Below are 18,622 nucleotides of genomic sequence, written 5' to 3' on the forward strand. Positions count from 1 at the left end.
CTTTTTGCTCCACTCCCTTACTCCTAAATATTTCCTCTTTCTTTCTCTTAGGCCGTGTTCACAGACCTGGAGATTCTAGCTGCTATTTTTGCCAGTGCAATACATGATGTTGACCACCCTGGGGTTTCAAACCAATTTCTTATCAACACAAGTAAGTGTAGTTTATTTCTGGCACCACTGATTGTCTATATACTTGACATTCTTTGAACAAACAAGGGAGAATTTCTTCTTTTTTTTAAGGCTGCTTTGGATGTGCAGATATGCATGCATCATGTGGCCACTCAGTAAAAGCACATCCCTAGTCCAATGTCCCTTTGTCAGAATGGGAAATTGAGGAACAGTTTTTCCTGTTCACTCAGGCTGTTGGTTATTCAAGGTCTTTACGTTGTTAGTTGTCTATAGGTCCTAGGCAGCTGGGAAGAATAAGCCAGCTTTCTTCTGATAGATGTTGGGGGCCCCTGAATGCTACTTCTTCCTCTAGATCATTGTTTCTCTACCTTGGTAACTTTAAGTTGTGTGTTGCTGGCTGTGGATTTCTGGGCGTTGAAGTCCACACATCTTAAACTTGCCAAAGTTGAGAAACACTGCTCTAGATTCTTTGGTGCTCTGGCCCGTTTGGAATTTAATTCTACATCTTGTTTCTGAGTCTTCTGCTTCCACTTGTGTTTGCCACCTAACAATGGAAACAAAAGAAAATAAAACTGAAGCTCTGTCAGCACAAAAACTAACATTTCAGGAGGATGAATGGCATTCTTTGTGACAAATAGATTTTCTGAGGAAAAAGATACATTGTTGTTGATGTAGTAGAGGGAACTGAAGTGGCAGTATGTGTGGAAGGACCACTAAAGAAGTAGGACTAAGGAAACAACAAACGAAGACTATGGTGATCTGTGGTAGAACTTCTTTCCCTCCTGTTTCATCTGCATTTTTGGCTCATTTATCAGGGCATATTAAGTACTGCAGAGCTCTTCATCTCCTGATACCTGTCACCTAATCCTCAAGCCCATGTTGCATATAGTGGTTTTTCTGGGTGTTTTTCTCATAATTGTTTGGAGGGGGAGGGTTGTCTTACATAATAGAGTGAAAGAGCCCTCAGCCTACAATAATGCCAGGAATGCTGCTCTTCCCTCTGAACAACGCTGTTCAAATTGTAACTGCGCTTCCTTGTCCTCATGGGGATTGGGGGGGGGGGGGTGTTTGTGTATTCCCCTGTAGAGAAGAAAAGCAGTTTGGGACCTTCTCAGTGGAAATGTAAACTGAGATACAAAAGTTAAGGACTGCATGCTGACCACACTAAACTTCTTCTTCAAACTGCAGCAACATTTCCTAGAAAATAAAGTATACAAGAAAAATTACTTCCTTGTGTCATATGTAGTTTAGGCCTTCTTTCTGACATCTCGCTTTCCTATGCACAGGTGTGTCAGTTTGGTATGGAGATGCAGTCAATAGCTTGAACCCCCACTTGCAATTTGAAGGGGCTATTTTCTAGACACAGGTTTACCATATAGTTTTTCACAATTACAGATAATTTCGATAAAACTGGATAAAGCACAAATTCCAGATTTGTCTCTTAAGAGAAAAAATAAAATAAAAATATGCCTTTTCGGTAAGGTCTTGAAACTTATTTGAATCTGTTTTTGTGCAATTGACACTTTTTGGCCGACCTTCTACTAAAAGGTAATTTGAGGAATCATCCAAAGGAGGAAGACTGGGAATTTTGTTTCAAAGGTTTTCCAAGCTTGACATATGTGCACTTATAAAATCCCACAGAGATGCAGGCTGAATACAAAATGTCTCAAATATGTTGATTTAGTTAACATTTGGAGGAGGGAGTTTCCTCCAATGCATGCTTCTTCCTTGACATAAAAAAGTATTTTATGGTAGAATAATAGTAACATACAATATAAAATACAAAGTGCCAGATTTAAAAAATTGGATTACCTTAAGTTTGAATTTTTGAAATCTCATTTTTAATTGATATCTAGAAAACTGTATCTTTATCAAATCATGTGATCCTTCATGGACTGATTAATTCAGGAGATACCACCATCACCACCACTCTGGCTAACAGTTCAAATTTACCCTTGCAAAGAATGAAAAATAACTGTGATTGTTTAATGCAAGCTAAATATATATATATATATATATATATATATATATATTGTAAAGCTTTAGTACAGGTGTTTATGAAGATGGTTTCCTTAAGGCAGTGTTAAGGCAAACATGTTTGCCTATAGTGAGAAACTATTAACTCCTTATTGCGTGTAACAATAATGCAGGGGGAAGGTTTTCCCTCTTCTTTCATCTGCAACTCTTCCAACAGTATTCTACTCCTTTCCTTTTCAGCAACCAGCCTCTGGGTCTATAAATAGGTTTTGTGAGAGAAAAAGTCACAGGGGAAGTAGAACCTCCCAGGTTAAGATGTTTAACTGACAGCTGTTCCTGGTATCAGTGCATCCAACGTGAAACTGGCCAAAAATGGGTCTAGGATTAGGCAGCCTTCGGATAATGGATCTCATTCCCCCAGCCATCAAGCAGAACAGTTGTTATTTGGATTTTATGGGGATGGTGAAGTTTCAGTAAGTTTACTGAATAAGGTGTTTGTCCAGAGGGACAGCTGGAAATGAGATTTGTTGATTTCCCAGTCTCCTGATTTGCATGTGTGAAGAAATAAGGAGTTAGCTATCACACAACTTTTGTAGGCAACATATTGTCATCCAGAAATGTTAATTTCTAACTCCAGTACTTCCATGTAATTGGCCATTCTGACCTTTTTTTTTTTTTTGATTGGCTCATGGGAATCGAAGAACAGAACTGCTGATTATAAAGCAACCAACTTAGATATGAAATTATTCTATATTTAATTTATAAAAATCCTTACATGTGCTCTTCTAATAACAACCGAATAATTGTTATAATTAATATTAGAAAATAATTGATACTTAATTATTAAGCAGTTTTTCTTAAAGCTCCCTAACTTCCCTGTTTTAAAATAAGTGTAGAACTGCAAATTTCAGGAAGCTTAAGGATTTTATGAATTAGTCTTTCAGTATAGCTTACTTTTCTAAATGGTAGATCTGATTAGCATTATCTTGATGATTAAATTTATCAGATGTGATTCTCAGACTACAGGATTTTATTGGCAGACCGGGACTTTTACCTTTGAGAGGGGGGAAAAAAGCCTAGAAAGAGTCTTTTTTATTCAGTACACGAGAGTGAGCCTGTAAGAAAGTAACCTGAGAGCTTTTACATGCAGCCTTGTTGAGTGTTATGGTAAATTTAAAAAAAAACCATAAATAAAATGGTGTTATAGCAGACTGAAATACTGCCAGCTTCAGCATGTGAAAACTATAATAAAAGAAATTATAATAATCAAAACACAAAGAGTGTTTCATCTGGAAACATTAAGAGAATAGAATTTAACTTGTCTTCCAAAATGTGGTGAACACTTCATTAAGCAAACTTTGGTAGATGCAAGGTGCTTCATTTGTGTTTCTTTCTGTGAGTTTTTCAAGATGGTGCCCAAGAAATGTTCTTTGTTTCTTGCTCATATAGTCTGAAATAAATGCATGTTTCTCCTCTTCTATGGATATGATGTTTGGAACTTTTTTTTTTTTTTGGTAGTTCTTGGTAGCAGTCAATAGTGATAAGCTACAAAAAGTGCCTTTGGATACAAGCTGATGTAAGAATAGGACATATTCAACACGTACAGAAATAGGTCTCTGTCTTAAGTATTCAGTCTGGGTCTGTCAGTTGGAAGAACGTAAAAATGAACATACACAATTTAGCAGAACATTAATATTCAGCTACATTCATGTCAAGAAACTACTGGCATATAATTACAAAGAGTCACATACAGTGCAGTACTTGGAGATTCTCTGGGCCTTGTTGTATAGCTAGACAAATACATCAGACAGAAGCAGAGAGAGGGATGAAAGAGGTCTCCGTTCCATCTGACATTGATAGGCATGCCTCTGAGTGTTTGGGAAAATTCCATTATTTGATTACAGAACTATTGAGCATTTTTGCCATAGAGGAGGAGGTTTTGCTGAAACATTTGTTCATGATCAGCCTTAATTTGCTGTTATTTTTGCTGCCCTTGGAATTTGCAAACCATTTCTGGAAAACTGAGCAGAGAGAGCAGGAGTTGAAGGAAAACCTGTTGTTGGATTTGGTTTGCAATTAGCCCTAGTGGTGTTTTTGCTATTGTTGTTGAATGTTTTGGATGCCTTAATAATGTGAAGACCTAGTAGTACAACTTGTAGCAAAGGGAAAAAAATGCAAATTTTATTAACAGTACTGTCTTGGAACTTTCTTGCAGACTCTGAACTTGCCTTGATGTACAATGATTCATCAGTCCTGGAAAACCATCACCTAGCTGTAGGGTTCAAATTATTGCAGGAGGAGAATTGTGACATTTTCCAGAACTTGACAAAAAAGCAGAGGCAATCATTGAGGAAGATGGTCATTGACATTGTGAGTTGCCATTGTTTATTCATTATTTATTTATGATTTTTTTAATATATTCAGTTTTTAAAAACCCATTTCATGATGAATTTACTTTCATTATTCTGCTCTTCTTGCAGTTCAAATGCAAAATGATGCAGCAAATCATTTTTTCTGGGGGAATAGTTTGAAATATACCTGGTTTCAATCTTCCATAATGCATTCAGAGATTGATTGTTCTGACTCATGAAAGCTTGTGCAATTGATGTCTCCATAAGATCTATATATTGATTTGGATATTGTCATTGGCTGTCACTTTAATTTCCTCACCAAGCTATAATAGCTTTAAGATGGAAGCAATTATTGTGATCTTTATGTTTCTTTTCTCCTCCAAGGTGCTTGCCACAGACATGTCTAAGCATATGAATCTGTTGGCTGATTTGAAAACAATGGTTGAAACCAAGAAAGTGACTAGCTCTGGAGTTCTACTTCTTGATAACTATTCAGACAGGATTCAGGTAAGCTACTCTGCATTTTAAACAAATTATCTTCTTTCTTCTCATCATGACATTCAGACGACCTGCATGTTTTGACTTTTTCGACCGATTGTTGTACCTTTTGCAAAAACGTTCTCCCAGTTATGGCTTGATGAGGTGCCTCACCTTACAGAGGCACTTCACTCCTCCTTGAATCTTCATGTAGTGATTTTGATTCACCTCGACTAATCAGTTTGTTCTGCTAACCGCAGCTTTTGCAGCTGTGCAGAAATCACTGTTACCCAGTGAAGCAGTACAGACCACATGCACACCCCTGCCTACTAGCAGTGGAGCAGAAATGCAAAATTTGCAGCCAGAGCCTACATATGTGCTATCAAGAGGTTAGATGTAACTCATGATGTCCCCACTCTATTTTGTTGCCCACATGCCGCCACTGTCATCACTCTTTGCCTTATCCTGACTCCTTCTCTGAATAGGAGACTGTTAGGCATATGCACAAGTGGGTGTGTTTGAAGTTTTGGTCTCTTTGCTTTGTTTGCTTGTTTGTTTGTTTTGCTGAAATTCTTCTTAACCCAGAAGATTCCACTGAGCAGAGAAGGGATGGGAATTACTTTAAACGTACATGTATGTTAAATGTATCAATATTTTAAAATTAATTTTCATTCTTTAGTCACTTTTAACATTTTGATATGCAGCAATACCCACTTCTGCAGTTTGGCTTTCAAAATTTCATTCAAATGCTTATGCTGCCTGCAGCCCAGTGCATTTTACACACCCCTAATTTAGACTATTATATTATGTCAGGGTCTGAATTTTTTTCCACTCTTCAGGGTGGCTAACAGGCTTGATTAATTCCCACATATCTTTATAACTGGTTAGTCTTGCACTTACAACATTTTTGGCCTTTTAATATAGGCAAAAGCTATAGATGTGAGATAATTGGTAGCTATTAATGTCAGTGTGAAAAACACACAGCATATCGTCCTGCTGCTGTTCAGAATAAACCTTGCACTCCATGTATTTTCAAGATTCTGTTTTCTCACCCACCAAATGTGCAAATGGAAAAAGAGCTTTGTTTCCAGTGGAATAACACCACAAGTTTTCTCAACATTTTTTTCCTGTTTAATTTAGGTTCTACAAAATATGGTACACTGTGCAGATTTAAGCAATCCAACAAAGCCACTCCAGTTATATCGCCAGTGGACAGATAGAATAATGGAAGAGTTCTTTCGTCAAGGAGATCGAGAAAGAGAGAGGGGCATGGAAATAAGCCCCATGTGTGATAAGCACAATGCATCTGTAGAAAAATCACAGGTAATCATGTAATTGAAGGATAAAATAGCAATGTACACAATTTAGAAAATCATGTAAGTTCTTGAGGGAAATAGGCAATAACTGTTGATTGATGTCAGCCGTTCAGTCTAACCAGATCAGGAAACTGACTCTCCAGGAAGACTAGAACTATATTTTATTGAAAAGGCTATAATAACAGAATCTCGCAAGCCTGATTGTGCTTTACCTCCCCTCCCTTTTATATCTCAGTGAATCAGGGAAGAGTCTGCCTGAGTCTCTTCCAAATACTATCTTATTTCCCAGGACTTAAGGAATGTTTCAGATTTCTTTGCTTGTATCATGGTTCTTGCCTATTTCCCTCAAGGTCATCTCCCTTATTCTTTACCCACAATGGTTGATGGAATACTAAAGCCTGTTAAGTAACAAAAGTTTAGTTTGGGGTTAACTTTACATTTAAAAAGGAAAATAATAAATTATAGAAAAGCACTAACTAAAAAGAGATAGCTTCCTGTGAAGTTAATTTTAATAGACAATGTGATAAACCTAGTTCCTTCATCCTTTGGAATAACATCTCCCCTTAATTATACATTATAACAGGTGGGTTTTATAGACTACATTGTTCACCCTCTCTGGGAGACCTGGGCAGACCTTGTCCACCCAGATGCCCAAGACATCTTAGATACATTGGAGGACAATCGTGAATGGTACCAGAGCACAATCCCTCAGAGTCCATCTCCTGCACCGGATGACCAAGAGGAGGGTAGACAAGGACAAACTGAAAAATTCCAGTTTGAACTAACACTGGAAGAAGATGGTGAATCAGACACAGAGAAGGACAGTGGAAGTCAAGTGGAAGAAGATACCAGCTGCAGTGACTCCAAGACTCTTTGCACCCAGGACTCAGAGTCCACAGAAATTCCACTTGATGAACAAGTGGGGGAGGAGGTAGTAGAGGAGGAGGAAGAGACGAATCAGACAGAACCTTGTGCGCTAGAAGAACGGTCTCCTGACACGTAACAGTATGCTTACTGCATAGTTCTCTCTACTCTCTCTTTTTCTGTTTTTAAAAGCTGAAAATGGTTTCCAAAGTGCATATCATATGGCACAACCATGATCATGCCTCACTGTCATCTGCCAGAGTTGTTTGTTGATCAAAAACTTAGTTTGGTACTCAGGATTAGTGTAACCAGAATTGTTCATCTCCATGGCACCAGAGAGCAAAGGAAAACATCTGCAAAGAACAGTTCAATTAAGAGTTCAGCTTGGCTGATGTGATGAGAGACTGATTGTACTCAAAGCTGTTTTTCAAAAGGAGTAAAGGCTGGTCCAAAGCTAATGTGAGTGTGTGTGTGAGATTGTATGTGTGTTTTGTATTAGGTTTTAATTTCATGAGGAGGCAATTAATAACATACAACACCAGAATCTAAAGAAAGTGACCAGCAAATGAATCAAGGTTTCTTGTGGAAAATAAATGCACTCAAACATTGGGATGCAACATGAATCTGTTACCAGGAGGAAGATGAAGCTGTGGAAATCACATAATTTTCTAATTTCAAGTCTTCCTGACACATGACTGAAAAAAAGTGTAGCTCAGCAGTTGCACTGAAGTCTGCATTTTGTATCATATGTAAAACAAATCTTTTTGTAGAGTTTACTTTTATTATTAAATGTGTTGAGGTATTATATTTAAAAGAATGCAACACCCCTGAATTTCATCTGCCAGTGGCTTTTTCTTCCTCCCTCTTCTCCTTTCCCAAAACAGAGTAACTTGCAAGTTTTCAGTACATGTATATGCTACACTGGATAAATTGAATTTTATATTTGTTTGCACTTAGATTTTCATAGCAATTCCTTCAACTGTTATAAAATATCCTTTTGTTTTATAGACCAATGATACATATATAATGCTCTGTTAATTCTCTCTCACCCACCTACCTACCCAGCCTCTTGTTGTAGGGAAACATTTGTTTTCGGGCTTTTTTCTTTGTCCAAAAGCAGCAATATATTATCTGCTATGAGCTCTTTGTCCTCACAGATAGCTTAGTCCTGCAGATCCAAGGTTTATGGTTGTGGGCTAATTCTCCTCAGCCAAAACACTTATTTTTGAAATCTAGTGGAACACTAGAGTAGCAGTTCCCCAACATTTGGGTTGCAACAATTGAGGGGTGGCAGGAATTCTGACCATTAGGAACAGTAGATGCATTGGGATTCAGAGGGTTGAAACAAATGACAGATAATAGAGTGAGCAGATGAGAACACTCTGAAATATAAGTTAAACTCCATTGGATAGTCGTAAGTATGAATAAATGGGGATCTGGGGTTTCCAGATCTATGGCCAGTACAATTGTGACTTTCCTGTTATAAATACAAATGTTTTATTTGCTAATTGAATATTCCCTTTTCCATGAGACAGTTTCTTGCAGTGAACAACAGCTTTGTAATCATCTCCCCCAATGACTTGCTAGACCAACAAATAAATACTTAGGTTGGGGGTGTGCAGGCAGCTGTTATACCACAGTACTTCAGATTACATTTGTGCGAACAGGTTAGGAATATGTATAAACTGTTCCTAATGAATTGTTTGTTACGTCAAAAACTTTTTGAAAGGGTTTGTGCTGTGTGGGAAGTGCACTATCCTACAAAACTGAAAGGTTGCAAGAAAAAATATTTCCAGCACAAAATGTAGACTGCCATCCATTGTAGAATTACATGCCATTATGGCTGTTAATTAAAAAGGGATTTAAGTATCTAATTTTAAATTTGGCTGTGGCTATAGTATTCAGCTATAATAACATGTAGAAAATCTATGCATAGTAGCAGACATTAATGCAGATTGGTGTCCACGTGGATTGAAATGGGCCATCCTCACCTGACCTGTGCTGCCTTTCTGTTGGCCAGGCTGCATTGGTAGGCACATATTCATGCTGCTTTATCAACATGGTACATTTCCTTGACCACACAGATCCTCTATATGTGCATAACACAGCTCCTCACCATATGCAAAAGCTTTGCAACAGGATTATTATAATCCCAGTATTGAAACAACTTTGTTGGACTGGGTTTGAATGATGAGTCCTTGTTTTGTCACAATGAAAATAGAAATTTGATTGGATCTAGCCTAAATTAATAAGGCTTTATCCTCACTGTAATCCATGGAACTATATCTTCATTTATTTAGAATTAAGGGTTGTTTTGTGTATCAAGTTCTTATGGCAAGCACTGACTAATGAGGATTTTTGAAAAATGTTTTAATGTGTTGACTCTTTCTTTAGTTCTTGATGCCTTTTGTTAAAAAATACCAACTAGGGAAATGAATGAAAGAATTTCATCAAATTGCTGTTAGCATAAATTCATGGCCTCTTCTTCACTACTTTGACATTTGTACAGTCCCCAAGAGTGCCTGGAATTTTAATGAAAAAAAAAAGCAATATAAATTCCAAAAATCTAAATGGACATAGAAGGGTATTTTTTTCTGCACTAACAGTTTAATCTATAAAGTGGAGTACCCTCTGCCTTGAGCCAGCAAGTTTTGAAGAAAGACTGAACTTCAAATACATAAATACCTTTGGTTTTTAATGAGAATTCCCAAATACTTAATTTCAAGGAGGTATTAATTCTTTGCTGGATCTTGTTAGAGTGCACACTGTAAGATTAAACTTTCAAAGAACGTGGAGACTGTATTGTGTAAAAATACACCCATACACATGGACAATCAAATGATAGAAAGCATAATAATTTTAGAGCCAGGGATTGAATGCACTGTACAATCTTTTCTTTTTTCTTTTTCTTTTATTTTGCTTAAAAATATTAAAAGGTGACTTTACATGTTCTCTCTGTTTCTGCCACAAGTAAAATGCAAAGCATTGGTACTGTTTTGAAAAGGAGGGTGGGAGAATGGGGGAAAGGTGAGAGGAATATGAGTTTGCATTTATACTTCAGCTTGCAAGTTACTGTTCTTGGTAATGTTGTGTCTGTTCCTTTTTGATTTCTGATTTCATGTCATTGTTTCAAAAAATGTGATCAGATAATATAGGTAGAACAAATCACATTCAAAAGCTTTTTAAAAAACTTGAGAATGAAATGAATTTTACAGCATCGTTAATTATTTTACAATGCTTATTTATTTTTTATTTGTGCCATGCATATTTTTCTCACCAAATGACCTTACTTGTAATAAGTCTTGTTTGTCTCTGTTTACAGCTATGTATTTATTGTAATGTATATAATGTAATGTTAATTGTAAATTATAAGTTCTTATTATAACATCATCTTTGCCAGGATGGTGTTGCTATATTTGGAAACTCTTGGTGAGAGAATTAATATTGTGTATACATATTCCCCTTGTACATTTTTGTCCCTCATGTAATATATCCTATATCACCTTAGAGCTTGTTTATGGAAGAGTTGAGAAAAATTATAAAATAGATATATAAATTAAAAGCTGCAGGTCTTTGGTCCCAGGGCTGTGCCTTAACTTTAAACAAAATTTTCTTCTGTTTTGCTGCATTTGGAAGAAAGGTCGTAGCTGAACATGGGCTGGGCATATCTCTACTACCCTTTGTTTTTTGTTTTTTAAGGGACTTCAGTTGGGTCCCATTAAGGAAGTTCTTCTTTCCACTGGTGTTTGTCTAGGATCCACTGAAGCTGGGGGGTTGGGGAGAAGGGGGTAAAAAAGTGTCAAAATGGCAAGAGACTGTGCCATTGAAATTGCCATCTTGACATTTTTGACACCCCCTGTGGATGCCCCTGCCAAACTCTGACCTCCTTGTGGATAAATACCCTCTGCCTAATGGAATACATTCCCCTTCAAAGCATGTATGGAGGGATTCTTCACCTTTCTTAAAGAAAGTAGAGGAAAAAATTGCCACCACCACTTAATCAACAAGAATGGGCACTAATCAATGGCAGCTACTGCTCTCGAGCCCCATTGAAACAAGAACGTTACTTTTTACCCATGCCAAGACAATTCATATAGGCAGATTATACCCATTATCTTTGATACAGTGGCTCTCCAGATTAGACCTGTGTTGATATTGCACTGTAAAACAGGACCTATTTCCTCCAGTACTAACATTAAGGCTTGCAGGCAGCCAAAGCTTAATTCTGTATAAATGAACATGCAGATGAGTGCATAAAGCATGTCTGTAGCCTTTCTAGATCATTTAAACACTACCGTTTGTTTTAGGCAAAATCAACAACGGCCTGAAGTGTGTCTTGCTGCTGTTCTTGAACATGAAGCTTTGTAGTTCAGATACCTCATCTCCATTCCATCCACGCCCAGCCCATCTGATTGCTCAGCAAAAGGAGAGATTCTTTTTCAAGAAAAACAGAGCCGCCTCCTTGACACAAACTGTAGATTTTAGCAGCCCTGGCCCAAAGGAATACAATTGCTTTTGTTTTACACAATATAAAAGGGACGCTATAACAACAGAATTCCTGAACAATATTTTAGTTGTTTTCAGTTGGTTTTGTTTCCTTTGGGTATGTCTTTAGAGTGGCAAAGTATGCGAACATTGCAAATAATCCAATGGTTTCTTAGCCTCTCTTACAGCCTATGGAATAGTACTGTATGTCAGATACCTTCATATGAAATTTTTATATGCAATGGAAATAAAAGCATGGGTTGATTCTGCCTAGGTAATTTTACTTGACTATCTTTTTGCAAATAAATTTATCTTACACAATTATTTTCCCATAAATGAAAAGATTGATGTATAAAATAAGGTGGAAAAGGAAATGGGAATTGGATGATTTTGTGTTTGGATCTACAAACAATTGTGCAGTGAACTCATTTGAAGCAAATAGTTGGCAAAAAAGGAGTAAAATCCAACATCCTCTTACTAAGTCAAAATATAAGGCAGGAAATGTATATTTAGTTAAATGAGATATCTACAAAAAATTAACAATTTTAATCTTGGGTAGCCAACAAATTTAACTCCACAGAATTGTAAGAATAAGAATTTCTAGTCCAGCAGAGATTCTTATTTGCAAATTGGATATACCCATGGGTTTATGAATGAGAGAGGGAACATTTTTTTCCATGCAGCCTTATCACTAAGAATCAGGAACAGGTTTCAAAGGACGTCGGAGACTATGAGGGAAATGGGAAATTAGCAAATTCAGTTGTCCTGCAGTCTGTGCAACTCTGAATACAACCTATCAATTCTAGCATACCTACAGATAATGCACTGAATCTAGAATTAGGTATACTGAAACCAACATAAGTTAATCATGACTAACAGTCCCATTAATTTTTCTAATCCTAAATTCTGATTTCAGTTTCTCATTCACATTTTGATTCCATCCAAGCCATGATTATGTGTGTAACTGGATTCCATTTACCTGGTCAATTTGTTGAGATATATATATACACACACACACACACACACATACATACATTGGTACCTCGTGTCACGAACGCTTCTGTTCACGACCAATTTGGGTCACGAACAGCTTCGTTCGCAAAATTTTGCTTCCGTTCGCGAACGCTGGATCGGGTGACGAACAGGATCCGCGGCCATTTTCCTTCCCGTGACACGTGGTTGTGGCTTCCTGTAGGGAGGGGGACTCTCCCTCCAAGCAATAACTGCTTCCCCACCCGCCTTCCTGTCCTCCACGCCAGAAGTCGCGTCGAGCAAGGTTAGCGTTCTCTCTCTTCGTACTGTACTTTGTGTCATATTTTTGTGGTTTAAACAAAAAAAAAACATGGTTCAGAATGGATTAACCGTAATTACATTGAACCTTATGGGAAAATTTGATTCGGGTCGCAACCAAAATTGGTTGGCGACCAAATTCGGAGGGGTCAGAACAGATTAACTGTATTTACATTGAACCTTATGGGAAAATTTGATTCGGGTCGCGGAATGAATTAAGTTTGTGACCCGAGGTGCCACTGTATATAGATAGATAGATATAGATATATATGCATGCATGCATGCATGCATGCATGTTTGAACACAGACACAGTTCAGGCAAGGATGTTCAGCTGAGTTTTGTTTGTGCTTGGAAGGAAGGCCTGGTTAGTACTTGAATGGGAGACCATCATGGAATATCAAGCTATATTGGGAAGTTGAAAAACATTGTGGAAAAAGGTGGTGATAAACTGTTTCTATATTATTGCCAAGAAAACCTACATGGACATGAAACAGCCACCAAGATTGAAGTTTGAATCAGAAGAGACTTCATGTTTACCTTATTTTTGACCCAACTGTCATTTCTTGATGACGGATTATTGTTCTTAACTGATAACTTTCCCTCAGGAAAAGGGGTGGGAATGTGTGGCCCTCCAAATATTGCTGAACTACAAATCCCAGCACCCCTCCTATTGGTTGTGCTATGAATTTATTTATTTACTATTACATTTGTATGCCGCCCATCTCCCCCCAACAGGTGACTCAGGGTGGCTCACAGTTAAAATCAAAAATCCCATCAACAATTAAAAACACCCCATAAATAATTTAATTAATCCATTAAAAATCAAGTATAAAAAACCCTGTACGTAAATACTAAAAACATTCAAGATGATGGGGGAGGGCAAGGTCAATCACCCCAAAAGCCATCTCCACTAGTGCAAGCCCCCATCCGGCCCCCAGGCCTTCTTGTATGAATTGTAGTTCAGCAACATCTAGGAAGCTGTACAGTGCCCACCCCTCACCCACCCATGGCAGGATACATACTTCAGGGCATCCTTTGTGTCCAACATGACCAGGTAACATTCCATGAGAATTCTAATATATTTCTGAGAAATGCAAACTTCTATATCAGGCCAATCTGTGTCAGAAGACTTTCCTAAGAGCTAGACTAAAGTTGGGGTCATTAGGAGTTTTTCTCCCAATGCAAATAGGAACCTCAGAAGAGGTGTTTTCAGAAAAGTACAAAGAGTGAAGTGGTTTAAGTCTCCCTCTCCACCTGTTGTACTTACCATACATGTTACTCCCATCACACATGTGATGCCATTTTAAATGCAATGCTGCCTGTTTGGTGGAGAGGAGGATGTTCCAAACTCCTAAACCTATAACCCTTTTGCAATAAAGGCTATTGTGCTACACTCAAGAGAAAAAAATAATTGCAACTGAGGCACACCTCAGTTTTATTTCTACAAATCTTGTTTATAAGAGCAGAGATTTACTTTAAAGTTTAACTGTTGTCTGTTTGACTGGTGGGTGATCTGCTTGTTCCTTCTGTGATATGACATCACGCTGAAGAATTGCTTCTCTGTATTTGGGCATTTCAAGAGGCTGCTTTTAACGTTAGGCTGTTTCAAAGCCTAATTTCAGTATGTGTGTGCGTGGAGTGTTGGTGCGAGAAAGAAAGGATGCGAGAATGAGATATGTGTGTGAGAGAATAAGGTGAATATCTGACAGAATAGGGTGTGTATGTTTGGGAGATGATCAAGGATACGGTACTGGTATGTGAGAGAAGAAAGTGTTAGGGGAAACAAATGAAAGAAAAGTTTGAGAAAAAGTGGAGCTTGTGCATGAGAGAGAAACATGACAGAAATGGGTTTGTGAGTACATTGGGGAGGGAATTGTAGACTGTGTTCCCACTGAAATGCCTGCTGTCCTTGGTTCTATCCTTGCATTCTGTTGACATGCAAACCCGAACATAGGTGCCTTAGGGCAAAACCATTTCCCCGCCAATTGTGTCATTCTCTGGTCTCTGCTATGTAACAACTCTAAGAAATGAGCTCTGTTTCATTGCTCCTGTAAGGAAAGTGAATGTGGAAACTACTTAGAAAAGTTAAAAAATAAATAGGCTACAACAGGCCACAGAAGTGTGTGAAGTTATATGAATGGAACTTATGAAAAAGGATGCTTGATGGAAAGATGATACGAAGGGTTCTGTGAATGTGAAAGAATTTGTAAGTGCTACAAAAACTATGAAAGATATTACAAAATGCAGAGAAAATGGAATTGCAAAGACTGTGATTAAAAAGAGCAAGGAACAAGGTAGAATAAGAGAAAATGCTGAATGGTTTTGATAAAAATGTATAATTGTTTTGAAAGTAAGTGAAGACAGCTAAACAAGGATCCTCCAACAGAGGAAATGGAATTAAGATAAAAGTGATGTAATTATTTGGGTTGAAATTGGAAGTGAGAGAATGCTGGAAGTTGCACTTTAGAGATATGTACGAGAATGATGGTGATGTGTCAAAAGGTAGAATGGAAAGAAATGCTATAAATATTAATGTTCAAGAACAAAATAGATGAAAAAGAAATTAATTCTGTCAGAATGTTGAAAAATGGAAAGGTTGCAGGTGTAGAGGTGTCACTGAAGAAACATTAAAATCTGACAACGGTTTGCTTATAGAATGACTTTGCAATTTGTTTACTGTGTGTGAAGACTGCATCTGCGCTTGACTAACAGTAACGTCCCTATACATAAGGAAAGATAGCAAGTGTCAATGGAAAAACTACAAAGCACTGGGTTATTAAGTGTATCTGGGAAATTTTTTTGGCAGAATTCTGACTGAAAAGGTACAAGGGGTGACAATGAGCAAAATTTGGGCAGTGCAATGACTTTATGCCAGACAGGTATAGAACAAACTTGCTGTTTAGCTGATTGTTGAGAAATGTACAGTATGCCTGAAAAAGAAAGTTCATTGTACAAATGATGATTTAGAGAAAGTGTATGATAAATGAATAGTTTTGAACTATGGAATATTTTGTGCAAATATAGACTTGGTTGCTGAATGCTATGAGTGCCACATAATGGAGCTAAAACATGCATGAGAATAAAGGAAAGCTCATAAAGGAACTGAGCAGGTATGAGACAAAGATGTGTGAAGTCCCCTTGCTCCTTTAACGTACTGATGGATAAACGAATAGGGAACGTTTTTGGTAGTTGGGAACATGCATGTAAACATTTTTGTATGCAAGCAAAGCCATGTTTTTGGCTGACAACTCAAATGGTCTGCAGAGAATTCAGACAGATTGCATGATCCATCACAAACCAAGGTAGTTGGGAAAATGGAATGAATTATTGCAAGTCACGCATTAATTATTAAAACTAAAACAGGTAGATGAATTTGTATATCTTGGTATAACATTTACTAAATCTGGGAAAATATAAACATTTCATAACTTGCAAATACTGGTACAATGATAGTGGGTAGGGTAGGGTCTGTTGCAAGGAATGAATGTTTGTTGAATTAAGCAAAAATGCCTGTGTATAAAAACATGCTTCTGCCCACTTGCTATATGAATCGGTTATATTAGGGAAAACATAAAAATAAGTTGCATGTAGTGCGAATGGGGTGCACACACACTTTGATTGTGTTATAAAACAAGAAAAGAAAGGGTCAAAAATGAATAGATGCTGAAATAATATGAGTGAAATATAGAAGTGAGTGAACCGTACAAATGTATATTGAGATAGCCTACTCACATTACAGAGGATGAATGTGTATCAGATTGAAAACAAATATATAAGGAAGAGGGAAGGGATTGGAAGGAAGAGGAAGACTGAGTTGTGGTTGTATGGAGTTGATGAAACTGTTAAAAAGAGTTTAAAGAATAAAAGGCAATGTACAAATCAGTATATGGTTGTAGTGGAATCTGGGGTGATTCGCGTGGATAGAAAGGTTATCTCACTTCATGTCTTTAATTTCTTTGGTTTATTATTTTTTACTCCTTTTCTATGCTTTGTGTAATGTTGCTTATTCTGAAGGGAATAGCATGATGAGAATGGATGGATAGACTGGTTATATGTTGTGGTTCTTGCCACAATAGGAGCATATGGTGTGCCATTTCCCAAATTAAAATTTCACTGCACGCATGCATTTTCCACTGATGAATATGGTATTTGTAGAACAGATGGCAACTGGAATAATTTTGAGACAAGTTCTTTGTGGTTTCTGTCCAATTCCACAATTATTAGTCTATTCCTAAATAGACTACTGAATCTTCTATAAAATCAGGAAGATGAGGAACATGCATGAGCCATGCATAGATTAAAATGCAAATCCAGCAACTTTCCCACATTCATTTCCTTCTCTGAGCATCACAAAAGAGTGTGATCTATCATATACAATCTATACATTCTAGCCAGCATATTCAGTGGAGTGGATTAGTCATGTGGCAAATAATAGTAAGTGTTCTTTTTTTCCTTCTCGGGCCCTGCGCAGTCATGCATTTAAATAAATAGTAAGATAATTGACTCGTTCAGTTCTGTGAAATGAGCCCATGAAGGACAGATTCTGAAAGTTCATTTGGTCTAATCTGTAGAATGAAGTAATAGACAATAATTGCAACATCAGAAGTGATAGATGGCCTTCTCATGGCTTGGAAGCTGCAGTATACAATGTTCATGTCTCTCAACATTGCAGAATTACCTTTATGATACTACCAGCCAGTACCTTAATGCATGCATACTTTATTATGTCACACAGCACTGCAAAGCTTCAGGAAGACCAAACGAAGTGGTGACAAATGCCGTCATAGCAGAAAAACTCTGCAATTCAGTGCAATGTAGGAACTGAAGCTCCTGCAGTCAGTGGTTGTGATATAGAAGGGAAAAAAATGAAGAATAAAGGATTAGAAACCTGCCTAAAGTATACAAGGCTGAAGAGGTCGGAAATTGAACAATTAGAAAAAGCAGACTGCCTCAGAGAGCTTCTAGCTTTAACACTTGCAAATGTGGCACAATTATGGAAAAGTGATTGAGACTGAATGGCTGAATCAAAAGAGAAAAACATCTCACCTTCTCATTTGGGCTGAGAAGAAAAAAAAATGGGGTACATTATAGTGTTAAGCTGTTAAAGCCTAAGTAGGTTTAGTTTACTTCTTCACTCAGTGTAAGGCTGTGTGCAAGCACCATATAAGTGGGTCTAAAGTTGTCAGAAAAGCCGAGACAGGAGAGGTTTAAAAGCTCAATGACTTTTAAAATCATTGTCCATTGACTTTGGACAAAATGCTTTGCAGGTACAAGCTTCTAAGGTTCTAACCTGGCATATTATAGGAAAAAAACAAAAAAACGGTGCTCAAGATCCTGTAGAGCTGTTGCCAATTAGATCCTGGACATGGGGTGTTCCTAAAGATGACTCAGTAGCTCCATCACAGGCTTCTCCAGCCTGCCTGAAGTTTGGGACTACAGTTCTCATAACATCCAGTCATCACTGACCTTGGATTATGGAATGTAATCCAACACATATGGAAGGCAACAAGATGGAAAATGATCACCTCTCTGAGTCTTCCATCAAGAATTCCAGGGGGCTGAATTCCCACAGCTTAGCAGTCCATCAGAGCTGGCCTACATGTGCTAAGAGATCCTTTGATATGAGTGATTCCCCATAAATGGTTACAGTAAGATAATTAAATATTAGTACAGCTTATAGGACTAAAAGAGAGGCGGAAGAAAAGAAACAAAGTTAAACATCTGTTGGAATA

General features: G+C 37.5%; 1 protein-coding gene across 7 annotated transcripts in view; it reads left to right on the forward strand.

The window, feature by feature from the left end:
• Positions 1-11,868, forward strand: part of PDE4D (phosphodiesterase 4D) — a 679,443-nt gene extending 667,575 nt beyond the window's left edge. For all 7 annotated transcript variants that reach the window (XM_088152876.1, XM_088152875.1, XM_088152878.1 and 4 more), the window contains 5 exons: positions 52-151; positions 4,322-4,476; positions 4,842-4,964; positions 6,075-6,257; positions 6,834-11,868. In XM_088152876.1, coding sequence (XP_088009002.1) covers positions 52-151; positions 4,322-4,476; positions 4,842-4,964; positions 6,075-6,257; positions 6,834-7,253 — 981 coding nt within the window. In that variant the 3' untranslated portion in view covers positions 7,254-11,868. The remainder of the gene's footprint in view (positions 1-51; positions 152-4,321; positions 4,477-4,841; positions 4,965-6,074; positions 6,258-6,833) is intronic.
• Positions 11,869-18,622: the final 6,754 nt, after the last annotated feature.

The sequence above is a fragment of the Python bivittatus genome, unplaced genomic scaffold (assembly GCF_059951505.1).
Source record: "Python bivittatus isolate LINGU-HERP-01145 unplaced genomic scaffold, Pbiv_v1 ctg000570_np1212, whole genome shotgun sequence".
Classification (NCBI taxonomy): domain Eukaryota; kingdom Metazoa; phylum Chordata; class Lepidosauria; order Squamata; family Pythonidae; genus Python; species Python bivittatus.